At 39.7% G+C, this 13,772-nt stretch overlaps 2 protein-coding genes across 3 annotated transcripts in view; one reads left to right on the top strand and one right to left on the bottom strand.

The window, feature by feature from the left end:
* Positions 1–370: 370 nt before the first annotated feature.
* LOC103094109 (uncharacterized) lies at positions 371–9,239 on the bottom strand. The gene is made up of 2 exons (XM_007495279.3): positions 9,085–9,239; positions 371–1,804 (listed from the first exon to the last, which is right to left on the bottom strand). Exon 2 carries the CDS (start codon positions 1,437–1,439, stop codon positions 465–467), a length of 975 nt encoding a protein of 324 aa, XP_007495341.2. The 5' UTR covers positions 1,440–1,804; positions 9,085–9,239; the 3' UTR covers positions 371–464.
* Positions 9,240–9,307: 68 nt separating this feature from the next.
* The window catches only part of HSPH1 (heat shock protein family H (Hsp110) member 1), a 30,314-nt gene continuing 25,849 nt past the window's right edge, over positions 9,308–13,772 (top strand). The window contains exons 1-2 of one of the 2 annotated variants that reach the window (XM_056825133.1): positions 9,308–9,856; positions 12,509–12,566. In XM_056825133.1, the coding sequence (XP_056681111.1) occupies positions 9,750–9,856; positions 12,509–12,566 (165 nt within the window). In that variant the 5' untranslated portion in view covers positions 9,308–9,749. The remainder of the gene's footprint in view (positions 9,857–12,508; positions 12,567–13,772) is intronic. The other variant, XM_056825131.1, reaches the window with a different exon arrangement.

The raw sequence follows: 13,772 nt of genomic DNA, 5'->3' as shown, positions 1-13,772 counted from the left end.
CTGCTATGAACTCTATGTTCCAGCTCAGCTCTCCTATTACCTCTTACATAAAATTCTACACACAATCACCCATCTTGATGTCTTTGCACAAGCAGTCCTTTATAACTTCCTTACTTCTGCCTCTGATTCCATAGATTATTTTGAGGATCAATTTAGGCATCTTTCTAGGACCCTCAAGAGATATATAGCTAGATCTCAATAATGAAATCCTGTGAAGTGGTAACACCATTTACATTCACACTATTTGAAGTTATAATCATATGTAAAATGTGGTCATTTGTTTTAGTCCAATGGAAATGTGCAATGTAATCTAAAAAAAAAAGTTTAATCTGTTTATTAACCTACTATAACAATAAGGAATAAGAAAAAATGTATTTCTGATGAGTTTATTCCAAAATAATAATAGCAACATTTTAAATGATTGAATCTAAAGAGTCTACAGTGATTATATGACAAAAATGTCTTTATTCTTGTTTAATATATTTTAGCAGAGTTGACTGAACTGTGTTTTTCTTTAAATCTTCATACATATGCTGGTAGGTGCAAAGAGCCTTATCCACATCTTGGCGAATTTGTATGCTTCGACTGACATTAGGATCAGCATTCATAATTTTTTGCTTCATGACTTCTACAGCTTGAAAGATATCTTCAAACTCTTTGAGAGTGAACTCCTTCATTTGTACATTATCTGCTACTATGGTATCACTGTTGGCTTCTTCAAACACTTGTTGTTGTTCTAAATGAAGATCATCATCAGTCAATTCTTCTGAGTGTGAAATGAGCAATTCTTGGACATCGCCATTTTCTAGTTCATCAAAACCAAGCTTTCTTCCAAAGTTTGTTATTTCTTCTATAACAGTCTGCTTTTGAGGGGGAAAACCCTGAAAATTATTATTTGCAGAGTGTGGCAAAATGTGCTTCCACACTGGGGTGTTCTTATCTGCAGTAGCTGCCTCTCTGGTAATTTTAGCATTATGCAACTGAAGTCTATTTTTAAAGCGATTGAACCAACCAACGCTCGCAGCAAAAGTTTCTTCACTATCCATTTCATTTCCATTTTCTTTTACTGCCTTAAATAAACTTGAAGCTTTTGTCTGAATGGCTGCTCTGGTAAGAGGAATGCATTTTTGATTGCAATCTTCAATCCATACAGCTAATAGACGCTCCATTTCTATCATTGTAATACTTCTATTTCTTGTAGTTGTTTGCAAACCACAAAAAGTTGATGCAACTTTGCCTTTTTTTTTAATTTCACCTGCATGTTTAATAATATTGCGCACTGTAGATTCAGGCATTCCTATATCTCGTCCTATTTTAGAGTTACTATGACCACGTTCATGCCGTTCAATTACATCAAATTTTTGTTCTAATGTAATAACAAGTCTCTTTTTTTTTGTGTTGGCAGTGTTGCCATCTGAAGTGTTCTTCCTTTTGTCCATTTTATTAAGAGTTTTTTAAAAAAAAATTAACACAGCTGTTAATAATGTGTCTAGCACTGCATATCACATCCACACTCAATGATAGGCAAGTACAGACTGATGATTTAGTAGATTTTAATAATCTTGGGTAGCTCCCACGCATCACATTAATTGAATTTTTGCTTGCATTAAATGCAACCTGTTAATCATTTTAGAATTCACACTAAAGGAATTCTGCATTATTCAGACTTCGCAATTCATTGTCACCTATTGGTTCCTCCTCACTTGGGGAATTCAAGCAAAAGTTGGATGAGCACTTCCCTGGGACGTTTTTCAAAGTGTTTTCTTGCTCAGGAATGGCCTGAACCATCAAAGCCCTGGAGTTCCTATGAGATAAAAGCAAACAAAAAGATTAAGTGTAAAAAATCCCAAAACACCAGGTTTCTTTGATCTTTATGGTTTCAATTATTTTTCTATTGTGTGCTAGTGATATAGTAACTTTAGCAGATTCAAGGTCACCAGGGGGCTTTAAAAGTTAAAATACAAGGGGGGGGGGGGAAAGTTTGAAAGCTAGATGTGTCACACATTCAGCCAGCCATGTATATGCATGAGTAGCTATGACCTGTCCAGTTGCCAAATTGGTTCATCTCAAGATTAAGAGCTTAGTATAGTGCCTGGCACATAGTAGAGTTTAATAACCTTGACTAGCTCCCATGCATCACATTAATTGAATTTTTGCGTGCATTAAATGCAACCTGGTAATCATTTTAGAATTAACACTAAAGGAATTCTGCATTATTCAGACTTTGGATTCATTGCCACCTAAACTCTTCACTCCTCTTCACTCAAGGATTTAGTAGGTGCTTAATACACATAATAAGTGTTTATTGGTGTTGACTGATTGAAGATTAAGGTAGTCAACAATCCAACAGTCATTCTTTGTTCCCACTATATAACCTGACTATTTCAGGGAGCAACTTGGGGTCATTTTCAGTATTTTCCCAAATGCAGAAATAAAAATCAATGGCATAAAATATATCATCCAGTAAACAAAATGTAACAAGCAAGTGCTTGCTAATAAGAGCAAGAAATAAAAATTATAATCTGAATGTAATACAAGTATCCATAGGAAAAAAAGATCCAGACAAACTCTATCAAGACATTGGGGATTAGATTCCACGAACACTGATTTTTGAAGGAAGTCTCTAATAAGTTTAGGTATGGATTGCCTGTGAACTGAATTAATGGCATAGAGACCCACATCAATAAGATTATGGAACCATTTAATTATTAAAGTATATCACACTGAATTACTCTCTGAAAATGTAGAAACATGCCAAAGCAGTACACCAAATGGATCTACAATGTTATAAAATATCACTTCTGAAAGGGCTATCAGAACAATTCAATTTGTTTTATTTATTTATTTAATTTTTTAAATCCTTACCTTCCATCTTGGAACCAATACTGTGTATTGGTTTCAAGGCAGAAGAGTGGTAAGGGCTAGGCAACGGGGGTTAAGTGACTTGCCCAGGGTCACACAGCTGGGAAGCATCTGATGCCAGATCTGAACCTAGGACCTCCCATCTCTAGGCCTGACTCTCAATCTACTGAGCTACCTAACTGCTCCCTCAATTTATTTTAGCAAGCAAATCTTCCAAGAGGTGAGGATAGACACAAAATTTGTGTTTTAAGAATTTTGGGCACTAACAATTCTAACTACAGAACATTAAAAAAAACAACAAACTTCATATGTGTACTCTATCATATACGACTTCCCTTAACTCCAGTAGACACTCAGGATCTAGACTGATCACAGAAACTTATAGTTTAAGGAAGCATACATGTGTATACTTCAAAACTATGGTATGTAACCTGCACAATGTCTTTTTGCTCTGGCCTTTTCTTCCCATGTTATTGTATCTCTTGTGTCTTTGGCCCCACTTCCCTCTCTTTCATTCTAGGTTCTACTGTCTCCATAACCAGATGAACAGTAATTCTGTGGTACCTATTGCAGGGGGAGGGGTGGGAAGGAAGTCTTAAAGAAAAGAATGTAGAGGTTGGATTCCACAATTTGAAAGGATTTGAGGATGCTCCTCCAACTTGGTCTAGGTACTGTCCTTTGAACAATCTCATCTATAGCACACCTTATCTAACTACATTGATTGGTTCCACTGCACCTGACTTTAGCTGAAGTAACCAATGCATAGAAATTGAAACCTCCAACCCCTTCACTACTTTCAGCTTTTTTCCAGGCCATCATCCCTGCTGATGTCATTTTACTCTCTCTTCAATCTCAAGCCAATAGTTAGCCATTTCCATTCTACACTGCCCTTCTAAGGTAGGCATCTTACCTCTTATTTTTCTGAGAAAACTGAGGCCACTTGCCATGAGCTCCTTTTCCCATTCTTTTTATCTCAAAACCCCTTGACATCATCTTTCATTCTCTCTTCCTTTACCCCAATCTCTGACAAAGATGTGGTCCTTCTTCTTGCCAAGATTATGCCAATGTGCACTTGATTCTGCCCTTCTAATATTCTCCATTAGATTGTACCTTCAATCATCCCTTAAACTTCTCAAATCTTTGACTTCCACCTAGCTAATTCCTTCTTTACTACCTTTAAATATGCCAAGTCTCTCCTATCTTTAAAAAAACCCTTTGCTAGACTCTACTATCTCCTTCTCAAGAAAACTCCTTGAAAAAGTTGTCTCTACTTCCTGCCTTTCCTTCCTCTTCTCAATACTTTGTAATTCTGGTCCCCAGCCCCATCATTCAACTAAAACTGTTCTTTTCAAAATTACTAAAGATTCTAAATTGTCAAATTTAATGATCTTTTCACAGCAGTACTTATCCTGCTCATCAGCTGCATTTGGGTTTTCATACTATTCACTCTTGGTTCTCCTTACTGCTCTTCAGGCATCATCCATATCACATCTCCTAACAAGGTATTTCGCAAAATTCTGTCCCAGGCTGTCTCCTCTTTCCCCCATACTCTCTTTTGACAACCACATCAACTTTTATAGGTTTATCAATCATCTACATACAGATACTAATGTGTATACATCTGCATATAGAGGAACACACACATACACATATCCTGTCCCAGTCTCCCCTGAGACACTTTAGTCCCATCTTACCAACTACCCATTGTACATTTTCAACTGGGTGTCCCCAAAACATCCCAAATTTAATATGTCCAAATTGAACTCATTACCTTCCTCCTCCTTCCCTCTTCTTTTCAAAGTTCTGTATTTCTGTTGAAGGTAGCACCATCCTTCCAATCTCTCAAGCTTGTAACCTATTTATACTTGACTCCCCTTCAGAGTCCCTCTCTTCATTCAAGGTCCAATTCATGCACCATTTTCTGCATAAATCTGTTCTTGATCCTTTTAACTTTTAGTTCTATACATCCCAAACTACCTTTTATTTCCATTTAACTATGTAGTTATTAACTTTAAGTTTATGTTGCATTATGCATTATGACTCTGTTGATTGATTCTATGGAAAGTTATAAAGTGGCATATACATTACACAGCACAAGCAACAATTTTGACATTTCATTCTGTAACAGTAATGGTACTGTGTGTGCTTCAACTGCTACTAGATTGAATCCAACTATCTGTTCTTGACCAGATGAAACCAGATTAGCCTTGTTTCCCCAACTTCAGTTAATTCTCTGTTAACTGAATGCTAGATTACATATAGATTTCATTGCCCCTTAATTATTATTTTAAAGAATGGATATTATAACACGTCAATGTGCAAATTATAGTTCCTCAAGAGCTTACTTCCATAGGTTTAAAGATACTGCAATGGCTGTTGAGCCTATAAAGACACAGGATCAATAAAAGTGCAAAAGAAAGTGCATCAGAAAAAAACCCCAAACAACTGCTAAACTATAACAGCAAAATAGTCTAATTAATCATTAGAAACAATATACCTTCAGAGGTATTAGACAACTGAAAGGACTATTAATGATCGCTCTCTCCATGATAGGGGAAGTTAGAAGAAATGGGAAACCAACTAAATTTAATAAAAATTATCCCATGCTATAATGAAAAAACAAACAATCAAACTTGTCATAGGTTCTAAAGTACCAAAAATTGAGAAAAAGTGATTTTTAATAGATAAAACTCACTTTTTCATTCAAGGCTATCCCAAAAACTTGTCAGAAGTTAGATGAATGTAGTTCATATGGGCATCTTCTTTGGAATGTAAAAAATCTACCTACAAATATTCTTTGGATATTTTTTTCTTGTGCTTCTAAGGGGTTTGAAAATCTTATCCCATTTGCAGAATGATAAACTTTAAAATCTACATGCTACAATCAATGCTAGACATATTCTACAAGAAGCCTTTCCCAAGTTCTCTTAATTCTAGTGTCTTCTCTCTCTTATTTACTTATTTATCCTGAATATAGCATGTTTGTACATATTTTCTTAATGTGTTCCAGTTAGACGGTGAACTGTCCTTTACATCTCCTTGTATTCCCAGAACTTTGTATGATGCCTGGCATACTGTAAGCCCTAAATCAGTGCGATGACGAGTGCTTTAGAGATAGAGTGCTGGTCATCTTCCCCTCTGTCCTATGCTGGATATGCCCTGCCCTCTTCCCCCCCACCACACAGGGGAGGGAGAAAGCATTCCCATTGAGCTGCTGGGCAGATAAGTTGGTGATGTGAAAAAATTTCCTCAGGCACAGAGGAGAGAGGGAAGGGAGCAGTTCCCCTTGAGTCCTCCTGCCTTTCTAATAATAGACTGGGGTGTGTGTGTGTGTGTGTGTGGCTGAATGCCCAAAGAGTACTTTGCATGCCATCTTTGGCACTTGTGCCATAGGTTCACTGTCACGGCTCTAAATGATAAACTTGGAAAAATGGATTGTTTGTTAAAGGTTCTTTAATGTTCCAATGTGATGAAAAATGTATAACAAAAGACTATGTGCCAAAATCTGGTGACCTAAATACGCAATTGTGTAAAATAAATGACTGTAAGAGAAAAATATATATTACATATAAAAAAGATTTAAAAGATGTAAATGATTATAAGGTTTTTTAGTAATAAGTCAATACATTTAATTATTTTACTTTATCCTTCTTAATTCCCATGGTACTGTAAATGAACGATTGTGTTCCCAAGCAAACAATTTTAGACTACAAAGGTTCAAAATTGTTCTTTTCAATGAATGTGCAACTAATACGAGTAAGACTGCTGGAGTATTTATCTCTCATAAATAGGGATCCAAGAGGTAACCTGCTAATAGCCACAAAAGAATAGATAGTTATAAATGGTTGGAGGAAAAGAAACATTACAAAAAAATAATCCATTAACATGCTAGAAGCAGAAGCTAGGGATAGTTGCTCTTTCATGCCCACAGAATTCCAGAACTTGTAGTGAAGTAGAGATTATAGCTCAGAAGTTGTAAAGGAATGAAGAAGGCTGTCTACAGCTAGGAAAAGTATATTCCATTTATCAAGAGAAATAGAATACTGGAAAAAGTAGTGAGTTCTGATATTTACATTGTAAAACAGCAAGAGAAACCAGAAATTAGGAATTCAAAATCCTGGTTCTACCACTTACAAGCTATGTAGCCTGGGGAAAGTCACAGTTCAGGCTCAATTTCCTCATCAATAAAAAGGGATGATAATACTTAAAAGCCCTACTTCACAGGGATATTACTAGTATAAAGAGAAGGATATCTGATTAGAACTGAAGTCTAGAGGTTCTAGAATACTTCTCTTACCCTTTTCTCCCCTCTCTTATCAAGAGACTACAGGATTGGTAGAATTTGGTCAGTAATTTTGATCCTGTATAATTATGGCTACAGACTTTGTTTTTTCTTTCCATTATGTTCCAAGGAGTAACAATGCCTGTTTGTGAATGAAACAATAATAGCTAACATTTATATAATGCTTTATGATTACAAAGCATTTTACAAATATATCATTTAATTCTCACAACAACCCTGGGAGGTAAGCTGTATTATTATTTCCTACTATTATCATATGGGGGATAAGGTTTCCCCAGGTTCATTCACTCAGGTCTTCCTGACTGTAGGTCCAATGCTCTATCCAGTCTATGAAGACTAAGCTGTGCTTATTGTGGGGATTGATTTAAGGAAATTATTTTTTTTAATGACTTTAGTATAGAACTTAGACCAATTATTTTATATTAAAAATTTACTGTGTAATAATTCCCCCATGAAAATACATGTTCCTTGAGGGTAGTAAATTTTGTTTTGTTTTGTTTTTTAATCTTATCTTTATTTCACTAGCAACTGCAGGGTCACACTTAATAAACTCAACTGGTTGGACTTTGAATTCTCAGAAAGTGCAAGTGGTAAGGGAAAACTTAAAGGTGACATCAAGGTGAGGGGTTTGGATTAGCTGATTCCTACAGATCCTAAATACTCTAAATTTATGAATCTATGAGCTAAGCTTTGAAGGAAGAGACTTTTATTTTAGGCAAAAAGAAATAGAGATGATGGACAACATGAGTGGAGGGCAGTTTGATTAGAAAATAGAGGATATAAGAGTATTTAGAAAGCCAGGGGCAGATGAGAAACAAGCATTCCAAGCATAGGGGACAGTTAGTGAATATAAAGACCCAGAAAAGAGGCAAAAGAGTCTCCTGTATAGTTAAGCAAGAAAGACAATGTGGCTGATTGTGCCTGTAGAAAGGTAAGAAAGATATGGGGAGATTAAGGAAAGAGAATGGGACAATCAAGCTGGGAAGAAGGGAACAATCATTCAAGGAGAAGGGTCATTCTCAGCAAAGGGAATGGGAGGTGGGATAAGAAGGGAGAGAAAGAAGGAAGAGAAAAAGGAAAAGAGGGAAAGGAGGGAAGAAAGGAAAAAAGCCTTTATGAAGTACCAGTTATATGTCAGACACTGTGCTAAGCAATTAACAAACATCTCATTCGAGTCTCACAACAACTCTTGGAGGCAGGAGCTGATATTCTCAATCAACAGTTAAAGGAAACTGGGTCAAACATAAGTTAAATGACTTGTCCAGGGTCTAGGAGCTATTAAGTGTCTGAGGTAATATGGGAGTTCAGGTCTTCCTAACTCCAGTTCCAGTGTTTCATCCATTGCTGCCTCCAAAAGTGTCATTTCTTCATCAGAGACTAGAGGGAAAGCGGACTTATTTCAGAAACAGTAAACACATGCAGAAAGCAGTCAGATCGTCAATCATTAAGGAGTTCAGAGATCAAGTTCGGCTGTAATTGTCATTAGTTTTCCTTTATTGAGGGTAAAAATATATTTTTTAAACTTTCAATAGTGCATTTCATAAAGGCATTCTGTCTTTCAGAAGACCGCATTTTTAAACCCACACATTATCCTTTTAAAAGTAGAAGCCCCAAAATAGATGATACCCCCAATTCAAAAATTTAGGCAGAGAGCTAGCGCCCGGGATGTGTGTCAGGTGTAACCAGACCTCATAGATTATGGCAAACTCAATCCGCCCATCGGTAGATTTCTAACCTTCCACTCCCCTCCCATCCCAAGACTAGTCACAACGTCTAGCATGTCTGTCTAGCCAGGGAATGGGTTCTTGGATTCCGTAATCCTTACAAACCCCGTGACAATTCCTAACCCAAACCACTCATTTTCCATCTTAGTTTGATTACTGGGGTAAAACCTATTCTCCGAACCGCGAACGACTCACCTCGGAGGAGGAGCCGCTACGAAGCCCTAGCTCTCGGAAGCCATTTCCCTTACTTCCTGTCAGGGAGGAGAACGGGAAGGGGAGGAGGGACAGGGGCGGGTCAGGCTTTTGTGTCCGAGGCCTATGGCAAACTGGCGACTTCTCCGCAGCCATGGCAACGGCTGTAATTCCCGAGGAGGGAACATCTGCCTATTGGCTATAATCTTTCCAGAAGGCTCGAGAAGACGGAAGCGGAAGTGGCACGTGGGGTGGGTGGAGAGCCGGCGGAGGCGCCCGCGAGTAAATGCCGCAGATTCTGGAAAGTTCTCACCGGGGAGCTACATAAAGCTGGGCAAGCCGGATTTCCCCTTCTCTAAAGGCCCGTAGTTCGGTTCGCGCGCTGCGAGTCTAGGATTGTAGGAAGGAGCAGGTGCTCGAGCAATTGGCGAGACTGTCCTGGTTAGCTAGACCAGCAGGCAGAGCGGCCAAGCGGCAGGGGGCTTGTCTGTCTTTCTTCCACCACCCCTCCCGGTGGCGCGGCGGCGAGTCCGGGCTGTCAGAGGCGATTTGAGCTGAGCAAGCGCAAGACAGCGGCAGCAGCTGCAGCAGGAGCTAGCTGCACTCGGCAGGCCCGACGAGAAGCGGCGCGCAGGCAGAAGGAAAAAGCAACAGCAGGAGCTACAGCCATGTCAGTGGTGGGACTGGACTTAGGCTCTCAGAGCTGCTATATTGCTGTGGCTAGGGCCGGGGGCATCGAGACCATCGCCAACGAGTTTAGCGACCGATGCACCCCGTAAGTGTATTCATGCCCCAGGGGGGGCTGCGATTGCTGCGGAGGGAGGTGGGGGGGGGAATGCATCTTTGGAGGGAGAGGGCCAGCAGAAGGAGCCGGGAAAGAGGAATCTGGGTGATTGGGGCTCTACCCTTCTCCACGCGAGTCCTCCCCCCCCCCCAATCATACCCCTTTTTTGAGCACTTGGTGTCTTGAAGTTCGGGGGCCTGGAGAAGTGGGCGTGACTCCCTTCTAGAATAAGAAGGGGGCGTACTGGTATTGCTGGGGTTGGGATCATTCCTGGGATTCCCTTTCACTCGGGGAAAGATGAGGATGGCGCTGGGGGGGGGGGGGGCGGAGAACAGCCTTCATTCTTTTTCTGTCCTTTTATCAACTTTGGAGGTATCCCACTACGACAAAGCCCGGAGCCTTTGCCGGGGTTTCCTTGGACGGCTTGGAGGGAACTGCTTCGGTCTCCACCGGCCCCCGCTTTCTCCTCACCCGGCTTTTGCTTTCTGTGTGCTTGGGGAGCCGCCTCCAGCCTGCCTCCCCTCCACTCCCCCGTTTCCTCCCCCAGGGCAGGGTGTCAGTGGGGATCTTAGCGCCGCGCGGAGGAGCTACTGCCTCCTCCTGCTGCTTCTGCGCTAGCTTCTCTCCCTTGGAGAACCCGAAATGCACTGGAAGCTTCCAGAGCCCGCGCTGCCCCTGGGGAGCGGGCTGGTGGGCGGGCTGCCGCCGGAAGGGGCGCTCCCTTCGCCATCGCCCCCGCCCCTGCTGGCTGGGCTGCTGCTAGGGGTGACGGCCCGTAAACTGCTCTGGGAAGCCTGCCCTGGAGGGGCGGGGGGAGGGGGGCGGGCGGTGGCTTCCGCGGGGGAAGGGTCTGTCAGCTGCGTTTCTTGATTGTACTCGGCCCTGCACGCCCCCAGGGTTAGGAAAGTTAGGGAATGGGGAGGCATTTTAAAAAGCCGGATCCGCCTTATTATTCTGGATTTTGAGAGCCGGGCGAACAAAGCCGCATGGTTGCCCTTGTGTGAGGGTCTATCGTAGAGTCATTGAGCGAATCTTAAACACTTATAGGTACCAAGCTTTGTGCTTGGTTTTTAGGGGAGGTGCAAGACACACTGTAAGTAATGATGGAGGAGCAAAAGGCTCCCGCCATTGGCAAGCAAACGAAGCAAACACTTTGTCCTGTGAGGACTCCCCAGAGCACAGGGATAACATAGTCAGGGCCAGAAGAAACCGTGGCCGAAAAGCAGCCCTTCTTGTCCCTCAGGTATAACCACCATTTTGTGTAGATAAATATAAAACTAGAAAGCTGTGATGGGGCTACAGTCTTCCTTACCACAAAGTTTGGAGATACTTGTTTATTATTCCTAGGTCAAGGCACACCTCTAATTGAATGTAGGAAGAAAAAAAAAAGGGAAACCCTAGAACTTTCACCACTAGGGTCAGTTTGGCATCAGAAAAATGCTCTTTTCTTCCCAAAACACACATGCACATCTTTTCCCCCTTCAAACATTTTTTTTTACATTGGAGTAGGGACAAACTCCAAGTTACTATAAATAAGATGTTTTAAATATCCTTAAATTCAAGTAATGGAAAATCTTGGGATGTTTGTCTAATGAGAGTCAGAAAATGCATGTTTAGCTATTTGCATTAGATGTCCCCTTCCTCTTTTAAAAAGTATAATGAACAAATACATGTAATCTTGGCCTTTTGTGAAAGTTTTTTAAACAACTTTAGGCCTAAAATGATAGAATCTTAGAAGTGAGATAACCTATAAATTATCTAGTGTAGGCTTTTTTCGTCTTTATTGTGTGTGGTTTTTTTCAGTGATACAATGTATTATTGGTGTGTGTGTGTCTATACATATATATATAAAACAGGAATACAGAGTTATGATAAGTTTGACATTCTGCTACTAGTCTTTTGCCATCTTAACATTATCTTACTATCCCTGTTCATTTTTTTCCTTCCCTTTTTCCTTTCATCTAGGTATGTTAGTTCCAGTGGTACTCAGATACCACTTTTGCTCCACTGCTAGTATTTGGAGCTAAAAAGTTTCCTTCTGAATACATAAATGCCATTAGAAAAAAAATGAAAGATATGATAGAGGTGATAAAGAGTGAAAATAATTGTTCCTGTCAACCCTAGATTAAAGACAAATATTTCAGCCCCTGATAGTCTATAGCACATGCAATGGAGAAGGAAATGACTGGGCATATTGTTTTAGCCTTCACTCCTACTCATATTTTCTTTTCAGAAGGAACTGAAGAAAAGAGTTCCGGGTTAGCAAATTTTTAGAGAAAAGGCTTTGTGTATCACCTAGGGATATTTCCCATGATACAAATTATATTTGACATTGCTTCTGAATGATATTCAGTGCCCCTTTACCCAGATTTTGTTCTCAGAACCCAGAGTTACCCTTATATAGCACATATTTGTGAGAATGTCTCTTTTCTTTTCCCTAAGCCAAATACTAACTTCTACTCTGATACCTACTATTACAATAGGCTGGCAAGCATGGCCTGATCCTTTTCTCTGTGAAGATACTAAATTGTGGAGCATCAATTTGGAGCCTATATTTACAGTTAGATGATTATCTCCAGTGCCTCACAAATTGCCAGCTAATGTATTATATTGTTTTAAACATGGCTTATATTTCTTCTTTAGATCAGTCATATCATTTGGATCAAAAAACAGAACAATTGGAGTTGCTGCTAAAAATCAGGTATGTTCTTTGGGGAAGAAACAGTTCTGATTGCTTATTTAAGGAAATGAAACTAGCAAATTAGAAAATGATCATCTGAATTGACTAAGCTAAGATTGTCTTTACATGTCTATATAAGATATTCCACTGAATGCTGAAAGAAGTAGGCCTTTATCGGTCCCTTTTTATCACAAGGCCTAACCTCAGACAGTCAAAGCAGGGAGATCAGGAAGTCAAATATGGCTCTGTGCAGTCTACACACTTATTTTGATACCTGAAACATCTTGGTCAACCGAGACAGGGTTTATGGGTTTTATTAGAAGACTCTGGACAGGGTCCCAGATGGGTTTGATTGGTTTCCAATCCTTGACATAACAAATGAAGCTTTTACTACATAGGATGTAGAAGTTTCCAAGTTGAAGTATGCCAGTATCCAGGGCAGGGATGCCAGGGAGACCATTGAGCCTTTTGTATCTTAAACCTCCAAGATTAAATACTAATACTCCAGTCCTTGATGATCTACAGCACATAAAATGGAGAAGAGACTGACTCTCAGCAAATTGCCTTAGCCTTTGCACCTGCTCCCCTTTCAGTAGTTGAGGAAAATAGTGATGGGTCAGCAAAATTTTAGAGGGAGACATTTAAATAGCAATTTTGTCCCTCACTTGGGAATATTTCACTTGTTACTATTAGTTTGAGAACAGATATGTTTTGAAGCTTTGGTTGAAATTTATAATCACATCTGAATGTTTACTCCAGTGCTCTGAATGATAAAAATAAATAGGGGGAGGGGGAAAGCTAAGTACAAAAATCACTTACTTAAAACAAATTAATTCGATTTAGAATCCTAAAAGACTAACTCAAAGAGACAGCAATTTTTTGAGAATTATATTAAAAGCTGTCAAGTTTTAAATTAAATTAATGCAATCTTTGTAACAATTTGTATTTGAGGAGATTTTTTAAGATAATGATTTCTCAATCACATATATGAGTGTATTTCCATTGATATATCCCATAAAAACAGTATTAAAATAACTATTTTGGATCAAGGATATCCAGGGAAATAAAAAAAAATACAAAGGAAGGGGGCCTTGCAGTCCCAGATCTCAGACTATATTATAAAGCAGCGGTCATCAAAACAATTTGGTACTGGCTAAGAGACAGAAAGGAGGATCAGTGGAATAGACTGGGGGCAAGCGACCTCAGCAAGACAGTATATAACAAACC

Source organism: Monodelphis domestica, chromosome 4 (assembly GCF_027887165.1).
Source record: "Monodelphis domestica isolate mMonDom1 chromosome 4, mMonDom1.pri, whole genome shotgun sequence".
Lineage (NCBI taxonomy): Eukaryota > Metazoa > Chordata > Mammalia > Didelphimorphia > Didelphidae > Monodelphis > Monodelphis domestica.
Note: the sequence above shows the minus strand (reverse complement) of the source record. Positions and strands in the feature narration are given on the sequence as shown.

Coding starts and splice junctions, on each gene's coding strand:
- LOC103094109 (XM_007495279.3), bottom strand. CDS start 1,439: ATGGACAAAAGGAAGAACACTTCAGATGGCAACACTGCCAACACAAAA.